The following is a 23093-nucleotide window of genomic DNA, read 5'->3' on the forward strand; positions in this document are numbered from 1 at the left end:
GGCTCAGAGGCAGGCAGACATGAAATGCATTAGGGAGATGCTGTAGGTTCTGCATGTTATGGGCATGGAAGGGGCGTCATCACACTGCCAGTGGCAGTGGACTTTCAAAGGGTACCAGGGCTCAAGGGCTTAGTCTGTTAATATAATGAAAGCAGCACAGTCTGCCTCTGGGAGGTCCAGCATGTCTCAGGTGAAAGTGGGGCAATCTGGCATCCCTGTATTGTCAGGTCTGTATTACCTGATACCTGGGACATGATGAACCTGTTACTCCCAGACATTGTGGCCAGAACAATCTTCATCCAAGCTCTGTTTCCCTGCCCTGCCCTGTGCTTGTTGTAGCCTTCCTAGAGCCCAGTGCCCACCCTACCAGGCTGTAGACCTCCTAAGTCAGTTTCTCTGTGTTGGCCTTTGACTGTCCAGACTGGGTTTCCTTTGAGACTTATCTCCCATGTTTTGATGCTTCCCTCTTGAGCCTGTTCTTAGGGAGTGGACCTGGGAAGCCATAAAGTTACCTTTAGGAGGACTGCACTCTTCCTTTCCTGAGTGGTCTTTGAGGCTGGGCCTCCCATGTGGATCCACCTCTTCCCAGGCACTTGAGCTCCCACCCCCTCACAGTGCTCAGTCATTCATGGCTGTTGCTTGCTATACCTGCTTCCTGGTTAGCTCCTGTTATCCTCTGGGGTTCTACACAAGCCTCAGTTACTCAGAAGGTAGCTTGCTGCCCTGATTCTCTCCTAATGCCTGGTTGGTCAGTGAGTAGCTGCAGAATATTATTTGCTTTCTCTCCTAGAAGGAAGCCCAAGGTGCTGAGGGGCTGGCTTTGCTTTGTGGACCAGGTGTCTTGGTGCTGAGCGTGTCCCTGGCACAAAGCAGTCATGTTGCTCTTGAGTATGGCACTCACTTGTAGCACATTGGGTGAGCAAATTGATGCTTGTGCATGATTACACTTGTGGTGATGGATGTTGTTTGAGTATGGTTTGTCCTCTCTTAATTTCCATTGTGAATGTGAAGAGGGTGGAAACACTCTTGGTATTGAGAAGTGGGGCCTGTGGAAAGTCACTAGGATTCACAGAGTCATTCACATGGACTTCAGTGATTAAGTATTAGTGCTTCTGCAAGAGGGATGCATGGTCATGCTTCCCCATACATGTATGCTTCCTGTGTCTGGCCACATGTTGTCCTTCTCTATATCTTGTACATTGCCATTGTGATAGCCATTACCAGATGTGACCCTTCCACCTTGGAGAAGAATTGGGCCAAAATCAATTTCATTCAGTCTGTGGGTTTCATTACAAGCCACGCAAAATAGTGTAAGTTAATTAGAAAGACCCAAAGGTTCCCTTGTCTAGTGGGCAGGCATGTATGAAGAGAAGGATGTTAATTTTGGGAAGCAGACAGGCCCTGTGAACCAAGTTGGTGAAGATAACACTCTGATTGGCTGTTCTTCAGCCTCTACTGCCCAGGCTGAGAGCTCCTGCAATGCCTTTGAGTCTCATATGTGCCCCAAGTTGCTCAGCAGGCACATAGGGACAGTAGGCTGCTTGAAGATCTCGATGAAGTTGGCAGATAAATGCCTGGCTCACCCCTCTGTTCTTTTCTTGCAAATCCACATGACGTAGGTAACTCTAAACTTTTTCCCAAAGCAGTTAGAGGTGACCCCCCTGACATCTCTAGCCCAACCTCTTCCACAGTTCCCTCTATTTTCCTCCTTAAAATGTCCTTGTGATGGCCCTGCCTGCCTCAGCAGCCCCCCCCCCCCACCATCAGTTTTTCTCCATCCTGAGACATAGTGGTATGACAGAATCTTCCAGAAAAACAAGAAGAGGCACCTTGGGAGACTTTTCTCTCTTATGTTATTTATCTGGTGCAAAGTGTCATGACTCTCCCTCTCATTCTGCCTCCTGGACTGACTTCTCAGTTCTGGATTTTGACTGCAGTGCTCCCTGTATTCTGCAATGTTGCTCTTCCCACGATTCCTCAAGGGTCTGAGTGGTTAGGCTTTGAGGTTTCTGTGGACCAGGGACATCTGGGTCCTGTTAGTCAATTTTGCAGGCAGATTTTGATTTAAAAGTTTTTTTTTGTGTAGACTGCCTGGTAAAATCCAAGTTTTTGCTCCACAGTAGCTATGATCCAGACACTTTCAGAGCAGTAAGTAGGGTTTCTGATTTCCACAATATTGCTCAGTCAGTGCTCTTTCTAGGTGCTCATGGCTGTCGGGGCCACCACTGGGGACAGCTCAAGAGATTGCTGCTGAGTCTCCACATAAGGTGTTGGAGGAGATGAAAAGCAGAGTGTGATTCACTTACAGGCTCATTTTATAACTTAGTAAATATCTGTAGAATGTTGTAGAATGACTCTGCCAACCTTGTCAGCCTGCAGCCTGAATTCCCAAGGCTTGTGGAGACACTTGGAAGAATAGCACTTCCAAGAGGACATAAGAAACGTCAAGCCTTTTTGAGCCAGACAGCTGTGATCTGAATCATGGCAGTGGGAGCCTGGATTCTTAAGCCTGACTTTGTAAACTCTTCTGTAAGTACAGAGTCGAAGTGTGCTGTGTTGACTCTTCCATGGAATGCAGGGTGCAGGCAGGCACTGAATGCAGGAGAGAGGACAGGAAGGGAGGCCCTCTGAGTGTCACATGCAGTGCTGAAGGCACCAAGCCTAGTCCCGGAGCTCTGAGCGTTCCACTTTTGCAGTCTGTTAAATACCAAGCCTAGTTATTGCCTGAAACATCTGCCGTGTTTCTGTGTATTGAACAGACTTGCCTTTCAAATCCTTTGTTTAAAAATTAGATGACTTTTTTTCCTTCTTGGTTTCTCAGACTTCGTTATGTTAGGAATGCTGCCTCTTTAAAAATAAATATTATGCCAGGCAAAAACATTTGACACTTTTCTGATGGCTTTGAACTCTATAAACAAATTGACATTTCTTATTTTTCCACCATAAACATCGAATATTCTCACTCCCTTGTTCCCCCCCCTTCTGTTTGAGGTATTTATAGCATGCAAATGTGGTAAAGGTTTTAGGCTTACCCATCTTTTCATTTACATTCTTGCTTCTTAGAGTACCTATCCCTGCTCATTGTCACAAAGACAATCTACAATGGCTAATGCTCATTTTTGCCTCTCCTGTTAACTAATTGGCACATCTGGAATTCATGTAGTTAGTGCTGTTGCTTTTTTCACAGACAAGCAGTTTGTCCATTTTTGCCCCGCCTCCTTTGAGGCAACCTGTGATGTTTCTCTTGTGTCAGCTTCTTAGGGATGGATGAGCTCCTCGTGTTTGTTTCATATTATACAAAGAGCTTTATGTCTTTTAGCCTTGGCTTCTAGAAAGTACTTTCACATATCAAATCTTTAGCAAGCATGGATTTTATTTTGGTTTTTCGAGACAGGGTTTCTCTGTGACTTTGGAGGCTGACCTGGAACTAGCTCTTGCAGACCAGGCTGATCTCAAACTCAAAGAGATCTGCCTGCCTCTGCCTCCTGAGTGCTGGGATTAAAAGAGTGTGCCACCACTGCCTGGCACAGGCATGGATTTTAAATAACTACCTCTCTTTCTCTACATATACATACATTCATTCATTCATTCATTGTAGGTAATTTTTCTTTTTCTTTTCCTTTTCCAAGACTAGGTTTCTCTGTGTAGCCTTGTCTGTCCTGGAACGCACTCTGTTAACCAGGCTGGCCTTGAACTCCTCATTGCTGGGATTAAAGGCTTGAGCCACAACAGCCCAGCCCAATTTTTCTTTTCATGGCAGAAAGGTCACTGCTATCACAATGCTCCCTGTCTCATTACCGAAGAAGAGGTTGTGGCAGCGGGTGATGATTGGGTCCTCACTGAGGGGAGCTGGGACAAGTCTCTCTTGGCTTTGATACAGTTTCTGATAGATGCTTGCATCATTGGCTTAGTGACCGTGGAACCCAGACATTGTTCTGGACACGGAAGAGCCTTTACCTCCTGGCTCACCATATGCTTAAGTCAGGCTCACATGTGATATGTGCTGGCCTCAAACATGTAATCGTCCTGCCTCAGATCTCCGGGAGTGTTAGTATTTTGAGTGTAGGCCACCATCTATTTACTGTTCTTAAAATGGATTGAGAATGTGAGAATGTGCCTTTCTCTGTGGTTACTGTGGGAGCTATTGGGGACAAGGCCTGTAAAGCAAGTGGTACTATGGCAGCTAGATCTGCAGGGCTTAGTCAGCCAGTATGGTGTGGGATTTCTCCTGGGCCAGGAGGTGCTGGGGTCGGTGGCTGCAGCACAGCAGAGTGTTTGGGTTCCCGCTGGGCAGACTGACTTCAGTAGCTTTCCTTTTGTGCAATCCAGTTCTATTCTCAGAGTAGATAGCAACTTGAAAAGGGGCCCTTTCCTTCTTGTGTGTCTTGTAAGACAGTAAGGGACTTTATAGAAGCTGGTGGGTTGGGTTCATTTTCTTTTTCCTTAGTCAGAAGTGGGCCTCTCCCCCATTCCTAAATCCACAGTCAAGGAGGATAAATGGAATTATTATCTCTCCTGGGGTTGTCATTGTCCAGGTAAGTCAGAATGCCTTCACTGTCACTCTGGGTTTCAGGTCACTTAGAAGACCATAAAGATCCCTGTAGATCTGACCCTTATCTATTTCCATTTAATATGAGGAAAATAGAAATTGATGGTATGGAAAATAAACTGTTTAAAAGGAACAATAGCACACCTATTTTTAGTGAAAAATGACTTCCTCGGAACTCTCATTCAGGAGAAGAAGTGAGGCATGGTTCTTCGTTTGTCTTCAGTGGGACGGTGGGGCTCCCTGCTTTCTTTTGCATTCCGTCTGTCTGTGTACTGTGTAGGAGCCGGAAACGCACTGTGTTGGTGCACAGAAGCTGGCTGTCAGCCTGGAGAGCTCTGGACTCAGTTTGGATTTCACATCAAAATTCAAAGGATCATTTCATAAAGATGAGTCTCTGTGGTCAGGTCTGAAATGGTATGAATTCTTTTCTCAGCTGTCTATGTGTGTCTCTGTGGCTGGTCTTGTGTTAGTGGATTTGACCCAGCAAGTATCACAGTGCCCTGGTAGTTCTGGTCCGTTGACTTAGATTTCTTGTCTTGAGACTTCTTTTTTTAAAATATCAAAAACCAAAGCCCCTCTATACTTATTAGTGTCATTGGTGATTTTATCAGAGAGGTCTTGGAAGCTCCTGGTTTTGGATGTAGGTCTTTTGAAAAGAAGATTTCCACTTGAAATCTGAAGTTTTGTCATTGGTGTGACAGGCTCACTTTGATTAACTTCAAGAGTCTGGTAAGCAGTCCCTTCATATCTTGTTTGCCAAGATCCTTTCAAATAAAAATGGTGTTCCTGAGTAAGTCGCTAGTCTAGCTGACAACTCACAGCTGCAACAGAGCTGTTGCTGGATGGTCCTGTTCACACATGGTCCAGCTCCAGGTTGTCCTCTTCCCAGATGCTGAGGTACTCATTGCAGACTCTCCACCCCCTCCACTCTGACAGAATAGTGAAGAGGTGTCTGCTGAAATTTTACATCACGATACTTTTTTCTTCAAAAATATTTATATGTAGTTGTTTTGTCTGCATGTATGTTCCTCTGGAAGAGCAACTGGTGCTCTTAACTCCTGAGCCATCTCTGCAACCTTCATCAGCAAGTGACTGCTGGTACTGAATAGAGTGGTAACTAGTGCAAATTGGTCTTGTTTCCCAAATTCTTTCAGTTTCCCCACAGTGTTAACACAAGAGAAAGGAGGGAGAGATGTATGGAAATATTTTGGCCTCATCAACCCATTATGTGGTCTTGGGGACACAGAGGTCTGTAGACCCTCTCTGACAACCACTGGCTTAGACCAGGCAGGATCCAATTGTCTGTCTAAGGGTGACCTTTCTGTGACTCACACAAGGATGGAGTGAGGGGGAAGCTAGACTAAATATGACTGTAGGCGAGGAGGAAGTGAGAGACATTGAAGAGACAGCAGAGACTAGCCAGCACGGGGGCGAGAGGCTTCCTAACAGAACAGGTGCATGAAGGCTCTCAGAGCCCGCTGTCTTTCTGAGTGATACTGCATGGGCGTGGCAGTGGCAGAGAGGTCTGAGCCAGCTGGGAAATAGGGCTCTAAGTGGAATTAGTGGATGGATGAGAAGGCACTCAGCTGTTACATATGGAGAGCTCAGGGGACCATGTGTACAAGGAAAGTGAGGCTTTGTGGGGGCTTTGTGCAGAGCGAGGACTGTGGAGACTGAAAGAACACCCCTGAACCCCATGAGCCTGGTGTTGAGGGGAAAGGTCATGGGCCAGGAGGAAGGAAGCTAGTCTGTTAAATGGCATCTGCTGGGACTCTGAACAGCTGACGGTGGCATTGACAGATGCTGCCATGTCCTCTTTATGGCCATGAGGAAGCTGAAGGGACCTTGTCCTATCTGGGGGTGTATTGGGTGATTTTAGCAGGAAGAAGTTGGTTCCAATGCTGAGGGGGCAGAAGTAGATGAGTAATGGCACTGGATTTTTTTTTTAATTTTTAAATTTATTTTTACTTTTTATCTTTGGGTGAGAAAAGCATACAGGTTGATCTAAGAGTCTACAAACCAAAATGTTCTAAATCTAAAATTTAGCTGCACAAATATTTCAGATTTTGGAGCATTTCAAACTTTGGGCTTTTAGAATAAACCCATAAGCCAGCAAAATCTATGAAAATGTTCCCAAATCTGAAGCCTCTTGGTTCCAAGTATTTTAGATACTGGGCACTCAGCCTGTAATTGTCAACAGGATTCTTGCTCATGAATGAAGTCCTGGGGAAATGGTAGCGAACATATTTATACAACATGGCTCATACCACCTGGGTTTTAATCTACCAATAATGGCTTGGGAGGCAGAATCGTAGCCTCAGGGAGTAATATTCGATAGGCTAGAAGTCAAGGATTTATGAGTTGATTTTCATTTGACAAATGAAGCCACAGCTGTTAGCTTAAATGCCCATAATCACAGCACTTGAGAGGCTGAGACAGGAGGTTTGCCATAAGTTTGAGGCTAGCCTGAGCTACAAAGTGAGGCTCTGTCCCAAGAACAACCACAGCAATCGAGTTTTCCCCTTTCTTTTCTTCCTTTTTAAAATTTTAATTAGTTGATAAATTAAGATTTAGTGAGTTTTATTTTATATATTAGTGTTTTGTCTGCATATTTATAGATGCAGCATATGTGTGTCTCATGGAGTTCAGAAGAGGGTGTCAGAAACTCTGGAACTGGAGTGGAGTTAGAAACAACCGTGAACCATCATGTGGGTGCTGTGAATTGAACCTGGGTCCTCTAGAAGAGTACCAGTACTCTTAACTACTGAGCCATCTCTGCAGCTCCATCTATTTATTCTTAGTAGTTTAGGACCATTTGTTTAGTAGCAATTGCTAAGCATTTTTGGAAGTCCAGAGAGTAACTGGAGTATATTAAATACATGTTTGAAATCATTAGAGAACAAACATAATAGTAATTTTTTTAAAAGCCCAGTATTTAAATCAAAGTGGATGAATTCTGGGCAGATGGGTGGGATTGACGGTGGGACAAGACAGACGGGGGCTTGTGTGCCTGTTAGTGGAGGGCTCTAGTGATTTAGGGGCACTCCCACTTGCTGGTGCCTTCCCAACTTGAAGGACCAGAGGCTTTCAGGTACAATGTCCTTGCTGTGTGTCATTCTGCTGGCTATGGGCTTCTGCCAGCATTTCTGTAACAGGTCATGATTAGTCCAGTCGATGTATGGATGAATCCTCAGGTTTCATCCAGACTCTGGCCTCCCCTCAGTAAAAGGATGAGTGGCTTGTTGTTGGGCTATGATGAGTTTTTAGGAATGCCTGTGCAATCCATGCTGTAGGCACTGAATAGTGAGTTGCCTTTGTGTTGTATGTTCCACTAGTGTTGCCCTTGGCAGAATCTGATATGATATACAGCAAAGCCTGTGTGTCCTCCAGCTTGCAGCCTGCCTTGAGAGATGGACTGTTAAGATGATCTGACACGATAAGCCTTGAGGTCAGAGGCACCAAGGCAGCTGGGTAGGCCCCAGAAGCAAGTATAGGACAGTTAGAGCAGAATGGACAGCAGGTATGTGGGTAGTTGTCATTGTGGATTCACTGAGGACCTTGGGTTGATGCTGAAGTGGCTGAGCTTTCCCTGCGTGTGATAGTACATTGGCTCATTTTCTATGATGGTTGTAAGGCAGCAAGTGCCTGACAGAAACCTGAACGAGAGACAGAGATGGCTGGATTTCACTGTGCTGTGAGCATGCTGTTAGTGCCTTGGTACAACTGTAAACATCTGCTCTTTCTTACTGCTTCTCACATTCTGAATGTAAGATTTAGGGGACCAAGCCGTTCACATTAGGCTTCTTCTCAGAGACTGTGTCATTGAAGCCCCTGGCTGTGGTTGAAGTCTGTTGTCACTGAGACATCACACTCATTGAGTTGGCAGCCAAACTCATCAAGTGTTGGATATTGGCTGGTGGCTTCAATTTCTTTCCAAACTGGCAGCTCCGCAGTGTTGCTGAAGTGGCCCCGTAAAGTGGCAGAAGCCACACAGTGTTCCCTCTGCCATGTTGCACTAATGTGTAGACAGCCGTGGTTTATTGTTCATGGGGCTGGAATTATTAAGGTCATCTAAAGACTGTCTGTCATGTGATTGGTCTAGTCATCAGCTGCTCCTGGGGTGTACTGCCCCTTCATATCTTAGTGCTTTCTGCCTGCTGTCCCCCGCCTGGGTTGGCTTCTGTCTGGGTTTTTAATCTCTCATGGAAGTTCTGTTGTTATCCAGTGGAAACCTTTCTTGATTTCGAAATCCCTGGTCACAATTATGTGTTGTGCTGATTAGAAGATGAAGAATCAATATTTATGGCATGTATTCTAACAGATCCCAAAAGCTTGGACAGACAATGAAAATCTAGATCATACACAGATAAAAAACCTAAATAGGTTGTTAACTCCTGGGGTTCACAAACTCCTAGGCCCTAGGCAAATTGATCTTTTTCAGCCTTAACCCTCTCTGAACCTTTGTGGTTAAGTATTGACCTGAAGGCAGAGTGGCCGATAGAGTGGACCATTTTCTGAGCTCCTGGGCTTATAGCACCAAGACCCCTGTCTCTGACCTCTGCCGTGTTGTCTGGGCTCTGCACACTTCTGCTGGGGGCATCACTTTGTAGTTTGAAAGCAGGGGCCCATGAAGGATTCCATTTGACATTGACAGTTCTGTGAGGAGGAACAGGGGTCCAGAGAGGTCCTAGGATTTGCCTTCGGCAGCTTTGCTGGAGGGGTAGAGCCCAGACAGGAAGTCCCAGGCAGGTGTCATGGGGAATGCATCGAGGCCTCTGTGATTCTCCCAGGGTTGGTTGTTGTGGGCTGATGTGCAATTGCTTCATTTCCCACTGTCCTCATCCTGCCCCCTCTCCCATGTCTGGCCTTGTCACTGCACTGCACCATGCTGCTGCTACTGGCCTTTTATTCCGTAAGGCTCAGCTGCAGCCTGCCTCTGGGCCAGAGGGGAGGGCCTGTGAAATCCACATTGGTTCCAGCACCCCGTCTGCATTGTTAGGGCCTCCTGTGACACAGGACCCGCTCTGCTGACATAATGGCCCCTGTTGAAGGACTCTTCTGTAAGAATTTAGACATGAATTTATTCTGACAGTGCCCGCTTCGGTCTCCCGGAAGTGGAAACCTGTGGAGACCAAATGACCTCGTGACTTTCTCTCTCCTGGGAGGGCTCTGATCAAATGCCTGGGGCTTTGTTCTTTCTCTTCCTCCTGCCCCTCTTCTTCTTTCCCCGGGGTTAAATTATAACTTCTGTGTATGTGCAGAGAATTTTGTTCACCAAGTCCTACTTGCCTTTTTTAGGTCTCCAGCATGACAGGATGCAACCTTTTGAAAAACCAGTCTACTTAGGACCCTACTCCTGATACATTTCTGCCTGGGTTGTTTGAGCTTTTGTTATTTTTCTTCTTTTTTTTCTATTCTGGGAATTGAATCCAAGTCCTGGTACATGCCAAGCACATGCTCAAGCACATAATTATATAACTTGGTTCTTAGATCTCACTTTTGTCTGAATTTGCATTCTCAGTATACAGCCACCTCTTGTCAGGGAGAGACCTCCCTCACAAGCCTTCCTGCTGAACTTTCTCAAGGAGGGAGACTTGGCAAGTGTCACCTAATATTGCTTGACTAACAGACATTCTTTCTCTTTCTTCCAGCTTGCAAATATTCCTGCCACAAGAAATGTGAAGCCCAGGTAAGCGTTTCCAGGGCTTTCCCGTGGGACTTCTTTGAGCTGGCCTTCACTGACTGATATGCAGAGGGGGAGGGGGTCCCTGGACCACAGCCCCAGAAAGGAGCTGGGAGCTGATGGAAAGATCCTGCTGAGTGCGGCATATAACTTTCATCTCAAGAACAAATTGAGAGCTTTGAAATCTATGTTTTTAATTATAGAAAATAATTCTGAAGAATCCGATTTCAGATAAGACCTCAGTCATCCTTTTCTGGCTGCGCCACCGGCTCCTTCCCAGTGATGAGTGATCCCTACTTTCTCTGTGTGGTGGCATCCATTCGTGGGGCAGAGGTGTAGAAACAGTCAGGGCAAACGGTTAGCCTAGAGGAATGTGCTGGCTAACTTTGAGGATAGTTAGTTGTTCACTGTGGTTGGGGAAAACCTGGGCAGCTTAGAGTAGAGATCATTAGGCGTAGTGTGTGTGTTCCCAGAGTGCCGAAGAGCCAGGTGGTCCCATGGTTGCTATGGACTGACTGCCTTGCCTGTGATGAGCAGAAAAGGTGTGTGTGTGTGTGTGTGTGTGTGTGTGTGGTGTCTTAGAAATGAAGGTGCTGAGGATGTAGCTTATTGTTCTTTCCCTTCCCTGTAGCCACAGCTCTGAATTTCCTAGCCTTGTGGTTGGTCTTCAGTGTGACTACAGCCTTTCAAAACCTTACTGACTGTCAAACTGTCAGGGGTCTTGGTGAGCTATCCCTCTGGCTGTAGGATGAGGGAGATAGGCTCTGCTGATGTTGTAGAGCTCATGGGTCAGGCTATTCCTAGATCTCCATCATGTCTTCAGTCTCTGAACTGGAGGCTGTGCTAGGATACCATGAACCACATGGCTTCACATGTGTTTTTTCCGTTTCAGGACCAGGAAGGGAAGAGTTCCTCTACACAGAAACATACACTTATGCATACAAAAATACATGTGTATACACCCCATGTCTTGGGGTTTCATTGCTGTGAAGAGATACCATGACTACAGCAACTCTTACAAAGAAAACATTTAATTGGGGCTGGCTTACAGTTCAGAGGTCTAGTTCATTATCATCATGGTGAGAAGCATGATGGCATACAGGCAGACATGGAGCTAGAGAGGTAGCTGAGACTTCTACACCTTGATCTAAAGGCAACAGGAAGTGTACTGTCTTGAGCTTCAGAGACCTCAAGGCCCACCCCTAGTGACACACCTCTTCCAACAAGGCCACATCTACTCCAACAAGGCCACACCTCCTAACAGTGCCACTCCCTATTGGCCAAGTATTGAAATACTTGAGTCTATGGGGGTCATACCTATTCAGACCACCACACCCCACATGTGTACACTCATTTTGTCATTTTTACATTCTTGTATATTCAGTCATCCATGTGCCCTGTGCACACACACACACACAGGCACACACATACTACATACACACAAGCACCCCCACAAAGGTGGGAAACGAATGGTCTTAGACCTAGTGCTTTTTCCAGAGAGAGGACTTGTCTTTTAAGTGCTCTTCTGGCAACCTTAGAACATGCAGAAAGCAGAGAGGATTGCTCAGTCCTGCTGATATACACTAGCTTAAAACTGGCACCCTCTACCCTCTTCACCTTCTGCCTCTCTTTCTTGAGGTCACTCCGAAGCTTTTTCCGAGTCTAGTAGGCTGGCATAGAGAAGCTCTGCCTGCCCTTCCCCTCAGCTCTGTTCTGGAGAAGGTCCTTTTCCACCTGGAGCCAGCCTTTCTTGGTCACACATCCTTGGGCGGAACTGATTTTGAGCCTGGTTTATTTTCACCTCCCTTCTGTGTACTGCCTACCTTTAGTCTAAGGAATTGTGCTGCAGTGCTCCCGGGAATTGGGAATGCTGTGCCGTGGGAACATTGCATTTGGGAGGGTATCCGACTTGTAGAGGTTCCATTCCCATACAGAGACTTCAGTGCACCTTTCCAAGTGCTGTGTCTCTTTTGGTGGCTCTTGTTCTCATACCGTGTGTCTTTTTGCTGATGTGGTGATGATCAAAGGGCTGAGTGCTTGTCTTGTCACCCACTCCATCCCCTGACTGTATTCCCAGGCTAGTCACCCCTTACCTGAGCTGCAGATATGAACTTGCACTTTTCCTTCCATTTCTGCCTACTAAGGATTCCTTGGTTCAAAGAAACATCTAGAAGTCTTAGGTATAACTGATGTGGCATTGCTAACCCCAGTAGTTGGCAGTTTGCTGAGAGATGGATAGGCTTTTCCTCCTATCAGATCCTGCCAGGGGAAATGTAGCCACATTCTTTATCTTTTTTTTTTTTTTAATATGGCTTTGAATAGCATGACAGAATGCTACCAGCAATAACAAAGCACCTTCTCATTCCAAAGAGCTGTGGTGTCGGGGAACTGAGAACCATAAATTCCCAGCAGCCCAGCAGAGCTCAGTGGCTGGGAAGCATTTCTTTCAGGAACTGGAATGTGGTTGCTCCCACATTACTGCTGTGAATTCTGGGCCCTTGTTTGTGTGTCCTAGGTCTCACTCACTTGGCTTTCAGTCCTTTACCACTGTGTGCGTATGGATCACTGTGCTGCCTCCCAGAATGAAGCTTAGGAAAATTGGAAAGCTTGCTGAAGGTTTAGACTTGGGTCACATCTTAGACCTTATCTGTCTTGTACTGACAGGGTGATGTGTGCCCCATGTATCCTTCTTATTGGTGTTCCTGAGGGTGAGAGCTAGGAACGATCCCTGCAACATGGGGTTGGGATGTGATGGAGTTTACTGTTAGAATTGTTGCTCTATTTGGTTAATGCCACCATTTTAGATGTCTGTCCATGCCTGTGGTTGTCCCTTTAGTACTGAGGACATGGGAGAGATGGTTCTATAAAGAGTATTGAGCCACAGTAGTGAGACTGAGACATAGTGAGGAGACATAGAAGCCCCGGTATGGTGGATGAGGTTACTGTCTTCCTGAGCTACTGGATAGCATGTCCCTCAGGTGGGGCCATGAGGCTCAGTGGGCAGATGGAGGGAGAGACCTGGCCTTTGATCTCCTTGTGGTTTGGCGGCTGAAAGTAGGCCAGTCCACTTGCTGTGGACTGAATGTCTGTGTCTCTAGATTCATGTGTTGAAATGTAACCCTGTTTGTGATGGCATTAGGGGGTGGAGCCATTGGGAGGTTATTAGGTATTCTGGGGTGGGGCCTTATGATTGATGGGCTTACTGCCCTTATCAAAGAGTCACAGGAGACTGCTGGGAGGCATGATCAGGGATCCAGAAAGCAGATCCCCACCTAGCACTAAATCCATTAGCACTTTGATGTTGAAATGCCCAGCCTTTAGAATTGTGAACCATCATAGCTTCTAAGATCAAGTGTAGAATCGTGAACCATAAAGTCCTATCATCGAAGCTTCCGAGTTTGAAGTGGGTTTTATTTTTTGTTTGTTTGCTGTTTTTAAGGCAGCTTGGATGGACTGAGGCAGGTCTGTCTGAGTAACAGTTTCCTCATGATTAACTACTTAAATTACATACACCAATGGCCTTCCCTTAGACACTGACTGGGATAATGCTGTGTGAGCCTGAGGGAAGTCAAGGAGATGATGTGAAATCTCTTGAGAGTTTGGAATCTCACTGTTCTGCTCCCTGGGTGCTGAGCTGATACATTGCAGCCCCTGAGCTGTTTGGGCCTCGTGACTTGGTTTTTCCCTGCCACCAGTTGACTCATTAACATGAGGGGAAAGGGAAGGAGAAATACAGAAGTTATAGCAAAGCAGATGTTGGTGAAGAGAAAAGAAGAGGGGCTGGGATTGTCCCTGTAAAATGCACAAGAACCAATCTTGTCTTAGCAGCCTGAGGCTGCCATGGACATTGGCTATTTTGACATCTGTCCATGCCTTGAGTCGCAGTTTAGGATCCTGGATCATTAGAGCTCCCCTAATGGAGACTGAACACAAGTCAGCTGAGCTGGAGTACACCTGGAACAGCACTGAGCAGCCATCAGGTCTTGGCATTCAGCATCTGCTTTAGTCCATGAAAGATCAGTCTCCAGTACCAGATCTCCATGGTACCCTCAGCCTCTAGGCCCATGCTCGACCTTGCCTGCCTGGCTTCAAGCTCCATTCTATGTGTGATACATCCTAGATGCCTAGTGCTCTACAGAGACCATGGCAGGGCTAGCATGTGTCCCTTCTTCCTGTTGTTCTTTAGCATCATACACAGGACTGAGTTGTCACAGATAATGTATTTCTATGAGGATCAGGTGATTTTCTAAGGTATGCAAGAAGCCAGTGTGAGTTCTTACTTTGCTGCAGGTTAAGTCTTCTGTTATGGATGTCCCCGCTCTGTCACATTGTCTTGTGTCCAGACTTTACCATCTCTCAGGCCCCAGAGCACCAGACAGCTCTACTGTGATAGAAGCAGGGTCCAGGTGATCCCCACTGTGGTAGAGTGACTACACCATGAACAATTGGAAAAGAATAAAGTTGGCAGTGCTTGCTTGGGTTTCAGCATTGGAATTGAGAGTGTCCATCTAATTCTCTACCCCTAAGGAGTAGAAGTGGGGATGCAGATATTCTCCTGGGAAAATGAGCCAATTTCACTTAGTAAAAAACAAAACACCAAAGGTCAACCAAAACATTTTTTCATTAAAACAGCAAAATCCAAAGCCACAAGCTGCTGTGAGCTGAGCTCTTGTACTGTGCATGTGTTTGCCAGTTTCCTGGTATAGTTTCTGAGGTTCAGTGTCTATATCTAAGGTAAGCAGTTATAAACCAACAGAGTATTGTAGGAGTGACATGAGACACAGTAATGTCTCTCATGACATTGACTTGTGGTATATGCCCAGGAAGAATGTAAGTCATTCAGTGCTTCCCAGAGATGACAGTGAAGAACTGAGCCTGCAGGCATGGCTATTTCCTTGTCACGTGACACCAAGGGCTTCTGTTCTTGGCTGGTTGTTCTGTTCTGGGAGGTGGCATCTTCAGTACCAAGTGATAGCACTTCCCTGAGAGGTGGTTCATGCTCCTAGCTCAGCATTTGACCTGTATTCTTCCACTTGACTCCCCACCATTTGTCCTAACGATGGAAGTAGTTGAATTTTAAGCTGGGCAATTCAACAAACATTTCTGAGTTTTGCTCTAGCCAGGCACTGAGCCAGGCCCAGGTACAACACTGACTTTAGGGGACTTTCAGCTTGCCACTGTGAGGACCATTTGGGAGCCTGGGTCTATCAAGAGATACTTCTCTGCATTTGCTGCAGTGTGTGTATGTGTGCTTGGTGTTTTAGAGAGGAAGAAGTGGGGAGTGGGGTGTTGTACTGAGCAAGGGATGCGGGGTTTGTGCCTGCTGAGCAAATGATCTGCCACTGAGCTGCCAGTTTGACAGCGCCTCATACAGTTGTTTTTAGAAGTCATTGGAGTTATTCTGAGGGTATTTATGTATTCATAGCAGAAATGAAGGGGAAGTAGACAGAATTCTCTGTGGCTCTGCACAACCTCTCCCATCATAAATAATCTCTTGCTGCTGCTGGCCTCCACTGACATGTTGTTATCATCCAGAGTGTATTCTTCAGTTGGACTCACTCTTTTTGGGTTTTTCGAGGCAGGGTTTCTCTGTGGCTTTGGAACCTGTCCTGGAACTTGCTCTTGTATATCACGCTGGTCTCGAACTCACAGAGATCTGCCTGCCTCTGCCTCCTGAGTGCTGGGATTAAAGGTGTTGCGCCACCACTGCCTGGCCTGGACTCATTCTTGGTGTTCTGTTTTCTGTTACTTTTTTCATCACGGTGACAAAGATACCTGACATTAAATAATTTAAAGGAGAAAGGATTTATTTTGGCTCATGAGTTTAGTGGTTCAGCCCACTGTTCTTGGCTCTGTTGACTCTGGGCCTCAGTGAGGCAGCCCATGATGGTGGGAAAATGTGAAGGACGTACTGTCTACCTTGTGGTGGACAGGAAATAGAGTATGAGGGACTGGGAAACAGGCATAAGCTTCAGAAGTCGTCAGTGCCCAGCTTCTCCAGCTTGGCTTCCCCTCTGAAGTTTCTACTACCTCTCGAAACTCAGCCTTCAGCTCAGGAATCAAACAGAGCATATGAGCCTGTGGGAGACATTTCATATTTAAACCATGACTCATACTCTGTGAATTTGGACAAATGTATATTACAGTATATGTATCATTTAGAGTATTTACCCTGCCTTAAAAATCTCATGTGTTTCTTTCCTCTCCTGGCTTCTGGTGATCACCAGTCTTTTGTTCTTTCCATAATTTTGCCTTTTCCAGGGTGTCACATAGGTAGAATCCTACAGCAGGCAAACCATTCAGGGTGATTTTTCCCTTCCACAGTCTATACCTTCTCTTGGTGTTTTCATGGTTGTACAGTCTAGTTTCTTGTAGCATCTTTGGTGCTTCTCCTGTCCAGATGACCATGGTTCATTTATCCATTCATATCTTGCTTGCTCCAAGTTATCACTGGTGTGAGAGGAGCCATAAGCATCTTTAAACTTTGCCCTTTGAGGGACACTTTTGTCTTTCCCAGGTGGTCCTTTTTCAGGGAGGCTGTCCTCATTACTTTGACCCATTTTTTTGTGAGGAAACTCATTGAAGTGTTGAGAGCTGGGAGCTTTGTTGCCAAGGGGATGACTTGCCAACTAGGGAAGCTTTGCCTGTGCTCTAAGCTCACCTTGGAGTCAGCGATCCAGGAGTGAACTGTTTATATGCAACCAACACTTACCCTGTGTATAAAATTTGATGTTTTTGAAAATTGGAATAATCTGAGCCCCAAATAAGGCCATGGATTGTGGACTTCTGGAGCTTCATTGGATGGACCCAGGGAGGAGACACCAAGGTTGTTTTGCTGTCATTTGTTTTGTTTTATGGTTTCTTTTGTGACAGGGTCTTACTATGTAGCCCAGACAGGCCTCAAATTCATGCCAGTCCCCCCAGCTCCACTTCCTAAATGCTAGGATTAGAGGTGTGAGTCACCACATCGGCTAACCAAGGGCTTTGAAGCTGGCTATGATGTGTGGCCAGATTGGCAAGAAGGACTATATTGTCTTGTGTAGTTAGCAGTGTAAATGTCACTTTGTGGTGACATGTTTGCTCTTCAGCTAGGTTCTATATTTAAGCTATGTTTGTAGAGGATTACTTTCCTTACCCTAACAATAGTCCACAAAGGAATTATGACAGGTGTGTACCACTAATGATACTCTAGTCAACAGTGGGCTGCGTATCTGATGGTGGTCCACGAACTTGCGTCATCTGGTGATGTTGTAGTGATCCTGGTTGTGTAAACACACGGTATGGTGTTTGCACAGCAGCAATTTTGCGTCACCACATTTCTCAGAATACATCCCCATTGTGAACACCAGGATTTTAAAGACTATCCTTTTGATTCTTCAAAAGTTGTCAGTCCCTATTATATTGTAACAAGTAAAACAGACCCAGATATATCTCTAGAGTGAATCTGTACCAATTTGCTCTTTAAGTTGACTATTTGGCTGTAATCTGTTATTGGCTATGGTTTGCAGGAAGCTGGACGTCTACAGGGAGCAGGTCCGTCCTTTGTGTCCTTCACGGGGTTTGGTTCAGGCCATGTACCTTGAGGACTCTGAGGCTCTTTACAGTGAGAAGCTATCCTTTTGCATCCCTTAATGGGACTCAACATGATGGGCTGATGTTGGTGAGGGCACACTATAGCTGCAGGTGGGTTTGCTTTGAATTAGAACTGGTGATATTCCATGGGAAACATGCTTTTGTTTCTCTTCCGTGTCCTGAGGAAGATGGTCCCATGCTGACCCTTACAGCTTGACCAGGTTAAGCAAGTATAATTGTTGTTTGAGATCCATTCTGGTCATAGGCCATTGATGGGATGTCTGTGTGACAGTAACTGGAGAAGAAGGCAAGGCCCGTGAGGTGTCACCTGACCACCTGCAGACAAGTTGTTATCAGTGAGGAAGGACACTGGGGAATCTCAAAACAGATGCCATTTTTTTTGTGATGAGAATAACAAACACAGGACTACTTGCCCTGGCATTCCACAGAACATGGTGGGGGCATTCGGTCTTGGAGGTCTTAGGTCTAGAATAGGGGGACAGCTAGCTGTCCCTCAAATGTAGCTACATGGTGAATATTTTTCTGCCTTCTGATTATATCTTTCAGTACCTGAATTTTGTGATAGGGTCTTTTATTCATTTGTTCTGGCCTGGTCTTTTTCTTTCTTTCTTTCTTTCTTTCTTTCTTTCTTTCTTTCTTTCTTTCTTTCTTTCTTCTTTATGTTGTTGAACAGAGCTGTGAAATGGGAATTCCCATGTATTGCTATATGAAACAGTCTTGAGAACTTTGAGGACCTGTATAAAAATCCTGGATCTGAATTCTAATTCTACCTTGTGTTAGTCCGGCCATCTTTTGTGAAATTAAGGCAAGAACACCTTCCCCAGGGGCTTGTGAAAAGGACTTCAGCCCCTTTCCTAGCCCAGGTCTGTGGCTTCTGTGGGAGCTCTCTCTCCTTCCTCTAGAGCAGTGGTTCTCAACCTGTGGGTTGGAACCACCAGAAAACACGTATTTCCAGTGGTCTTAGGAACTGGTAAGTATAACTTCTCAGTAGCAAAATTGCAGTTATGAAGTAGCAACAAAAATAGTTTTATGATTGAGGGTCACCACAACATGAGGAGCTTGCTAAAGGGTACCAGCATTAGGAGAGTTGAAAACCACTGCTCTAGAGGTACCATGGACCCCTCAGTGTCCATGAGGACTCTTCTGAGGCATGATAAGCAGCACTTTCATGGAGAGCTGGAGCATGATCAGCATGCATTTAGGCAGGGAAGGACAGTGTGTGTTCTCAATTCTCCTTGAGAATGTGGCATGCACATCTCACTTAGACCTCAGTCAGTGGGTGTTTCTGGAGACTGCCAAAGATCCTGATCAGTGTCACCTGGGCTGGGGCATCTCAGGGCCTCATCAGGCTGGCTATGAGACAGCCTGCGTGGCCTGTTGCCCTTCTCCCTGACCCTTAGGCTCCTGTATTGTTGTCTGAGTGGACATCCCTAGTTTGTTTCCAGGGAGGCTTTTGTGATCCTGAATCATTGCTTATGCAGCCAGGGTGACTGCCTGGATTAGAGTCCTCACCTGTGCTTGGGCAAGGGCATCCTGCAAGTTCCTGAAGAGCAGGCTTCTGCCCCCTTGTATAAGAGGTGTGTATGTGTGTCCCTGTCCCGTGTATATTCCAAACCCGGGACAAATGGCCAACGTGTCTATTTAACACATCACAACCGACTTGGCTGCCATGTTCTCCTTGCATTACTCAGTCCCTAACTGTTAGAGGGTATGGCTGGCATATCCCATTCTCTGCCCTGAACTCTCCATCCCTGGGGCTGGGCTGCCATTCCCCCAGAGGCTCTTCTCTATTTAATCCAGACATTGTGGTTACCTGCCCTTTTTGTACCTTTGGCCTCCTGGCTGTTGCACTTGGTTCCCTTCTCAGGGTCATGGCCACTCTGCCTCTGGTTATGCTCTCCCTTCCCTTTCCTCTTCCTTATTCGGTGTGTGTGTGTGTGTGTGTGTGTGTGTGTGTGTGTGTGTGTGTGTGTGTGTATCTGCCTGTCTGTCTGCCTGCCTGCCTGCCTGTCTGTGTCTCCATCCTTCTCTGCTATGCTGATGAACATCTCTACTTTTCCCAGGGGGTAGCCTGGATCCTAGTTTTCCAGGCTAACCCTGGTTAGTGGTGATACTGCCAGTGTCTCTGACTTTTTTCTGTAGACCTGAATGGGTTTGCAGCTTCTGGGTGCAGAAGGCTGATGGGTGACGGTGGCTGGCTTCCATAATGAAAACATACGTCCTTCGTACCTGTGCTTATTATTGAATGAAGAAAAAAAGTAAAATGGAAAGGAAAGGAAATGACTGCTTGTGGTGGAGGAGAAAGTTTATTCTAGATAAAGGGAGAGCATAGCCAGAGGCAAACGCATCTGGGAGAGTCTTGAGTGGACACGACTAAACTGAGCTGGGCCGTGTGGGGAGAGGAGGAGGGGAAGAGGCAAGGGAGAGAGGGGAATGAGGTGCAACAGCCAAGAGGACAAAGGTACAAAGGGGGTGGGTAACCAAAATGGCTGGATTATATAGAGAAGAGCCTCTGGGGGAAGGGCAGCCCAGACCCTGGGCAGGAGAAGTGTGTTTGTGGGGGTATGCCAGCCATATCCTGTAACAGGTAGGGACTAAAGGATCAACTTTGATACGTTAAATAGGCTCCTCAGCATTTGTCCCACGGTTTGAGACCTAATAAATTTGACTCTGCCTGCCATCCCTCCTGCTTTCTGGTCTCTGGAAGTATCTCCTGCCACATACCTGTTGCAGTATCTTCCTGCCGACACTGGCTTTCCTCTGTGGGGGTACCTGTATTCTTTATGCCTCCTTTGTCCCTGCTAGCCTTGCTGTCTCCATGCTTATGGGTATCCCCCTTCCTTCTAAGCCCATGGCATCTCCCAGTCCAATGATACCTCTTGTCCCTTATCTTCCAGACGCCACCCATTCTTTTTACAAGCCCACTGGTGGTGAGGTTGTAAGACCCCCGGAAAGCCCAGGCTTCCAGAATCTTAGCCCAGGACCTCGGCCACCCCAATCACAGAGTGCAGGCGAAAGCTTGATGCAAATTGCATGAGGCTTTATTGTAATTTAACGAGCTAACCCCATGTAAGCTCGGGTCTTTCACCCACCCGTCATGGTGGATGGCTAGCAAAAGACAGTTTGAAGCCAATGCGTACAGATCTTTATAGGGCAGCGTAAGGGGAGTGTCTAGGGGTATGCACAGGCTCAGGATTGGCGTGCCTCCAGGCTTGGAGGGTTTGCCCTGTGTTGATTGGTCAACTGGTTGTTATGGCCCATAGGCCCTCCCAGGGCGGTTGCTATGCTTTGTGCATCATTGCTGTGGGCTTGTCCGTAAAGCACACCCAGGGTCGTAAAGCATAGCGCCACCAGCTAACTTCTGATTGGTTCCTTGTCACGAGACAGGCATCCGACTTTCTAGTGACTAACTAACTTCTGATTGGTTCCTTGTCACAAGGCAGGCATCTGACCTCTAAGTGACCAAGGCAAGTTTATGGCAAGCACATGTTCAGCTGTTATGGCTGCCGAAAGGGAAGCTGGTCCCTTCAAGGTGACATCTACCCTCACTTTCTTTCTCCTCTAATTGGGGAAATTTTTCCCTGCCCCTCAGTTCAAGCTCAGGCTGAAGAGCAGCAACCAGGAGGCAACAGGGATGTTGTTCTTACATATTTAAGATAGTGTGAAGCCCATCAGTGTGCTCCCCAAGGAAACACATCTTAGAAAAGTTCTGACAGTCTTGGGAATACACCCTGGGTCCAGTTGGAGCTTTGCTCCATCTCTGAGTAGAGGTTCTTCCCAGCATTGCCTCCCAGAGCCTGGAGTTAGCTTGGGAAGGATGTTCTGAGCCTTCCCCTCCCCTACCAGGACTTTTCTGTCCTGTTGGACAGGACACTTTGGTGGTGTCTGTATAGGTTTATCCTTGGGTGGGGTGAAGGGCACCATGCCCCTAAGACTCCCAAACACTTCACGTTGTCTGCTGGTAGCCCCCTTTCCCTGTGCTATTCTGTGCTGTGACCCTGTGTGCTTGTGGATAGCCAACATGTTGGGTCATGACTGTTTGTGGTCCTGGCAGCTTTGTGGTCTCTCTAGGGTGACCTTCCCTAAGATGGGATGATTTCATGTAGAGGGTTATGGTCCAGCTGCTACTGTATTCTGCTCCAGCCACTTTTTAAAGGAAGATTTTCTAGAAGAGCTTCCCACCCCCCACCCCACCACCTAATTTTTAGCGTCCAAATGAATACATACTCCAATCCTTAGAATTTAACTTGCAAAATCAAGTTTCTCTGCCACTTCTGTAAAGCTGTTAATTTTAGGCAGGAATTCAGGAAGTGGCTACCCCCATGTTCCCTTGAGCACAGAAATAGCCTCAGAGCTTCCTTCTCCTGACCTCCCAGGGGCAGCTGACAGCTCATATTTGTGTATTTCTAGACTTTTGACTCACCTGAGAATTCCCCCAGATTTTCTGAAACAGCGGGTGGGTCAAGCATGGGATGCAGGAAGATGGGAGGATCCCTGTTTTAGCTCTTCCATTACGCTAAACACCCCCCTGCTTGCAGGATCTTAGGAGCAATAAATACTTGCTGGGCTGGGAGGTTGGGAGAGCCTAATGAATGGAAGGCAGACTGTAGTGTAAAATCTGAAATTCCACTTTCACTCTAAATTGCCTTCTTTTGCATTTAAAAAGCACTGTGGGACATTCACTGACCCATAGGAGGCCCTGCGGATGGCCTGACCTTGAAGGTGTTTCATTGGGTGGGGTCAGAAGAGCTGTGTAGGGCATGTTGCTTATTGTTGATTTTGCAGTACTGAGTATTGAACCCTGAGCCCCCCACCTGCTAGGCCAGCACTGTGCACCATCTCCAACCCCTTTGTGGGTGCCTTTAAAGGGGGACATCTTGGGCTTGGAGTACTGATGAGATGGCACAGAGGTAGGGCTTGTGGTAATTCTTGATGGTGTGGTATGCTAGATAACAGCGTGACGCCATCAACAAGGTTGTGTGAACACTGGTGGATCATTAGTGTTAGATTGGTAGGGTAGTGTCACACAGTATGAAGTTGTTGGTGTTTGCAGAATACGTAATGTGAAATAAAATGTTAACTACTTGGATTTAAAAATCATAGTTAATTTTACTTTAAGTTTTAAAAAGTTGTATTTTATTTTTCATTATGTGTATTTGTGTATGTCTGTGTATGGGTATGTACATGTGAGGGTAAATGCCACAGCAATCAGAAGAAGGCATAGGATCCCATGGAACTGGAGTAAAAGGCAGTAACTGGAACATGGGT

General features: G+C 46.3%; 1 protein-coding gene across 12 annotated transcripts in view; it reads left to right on the forward strand.

Moving 5' to 3' along the window:
* Positions 1-23093, forward strand: part of Tns3 (tensin 3) — a 257261-nt gene that overhangs the window by 66536 nt on the left and 167632 nt on the right. For 11 of the 12 annotated variants that reach the window (XM_035452698.1, XM_035452700.1, XM_035452696.1 and 8 more), the window contains one exon: positions 10201-10238. In XM_035452698.1, the coding sequence (XP_035308589.1) occupies positions 10201-10238 (38 nt within the window). Of the gene's footprint in view, positions 1-2372; positions 2530-10200; positions 10239-23093 lie in introns of those variants that run through there. The other variant, XM_035452701.1, reaches the window with a different exon arrangement.

The sequence above is a fragment of the Cricetulus griseus genome, assembly GCF_003668045.3.
Source record: "Cricetulus griseus strain 17A/GY chromosome 1 unlocalized genomic scaffold, alternate assembly CriGri-PICRH-1.0 chr1_1, whole genome shotgun sequence".
Taxonomy (NCBI): domain Eukaryota; kingdom Metazoa; phylum Chordata; class Mammalia; order Rodentia; family Cricetidae; genus Cricetulus; species Cricetulus griseus.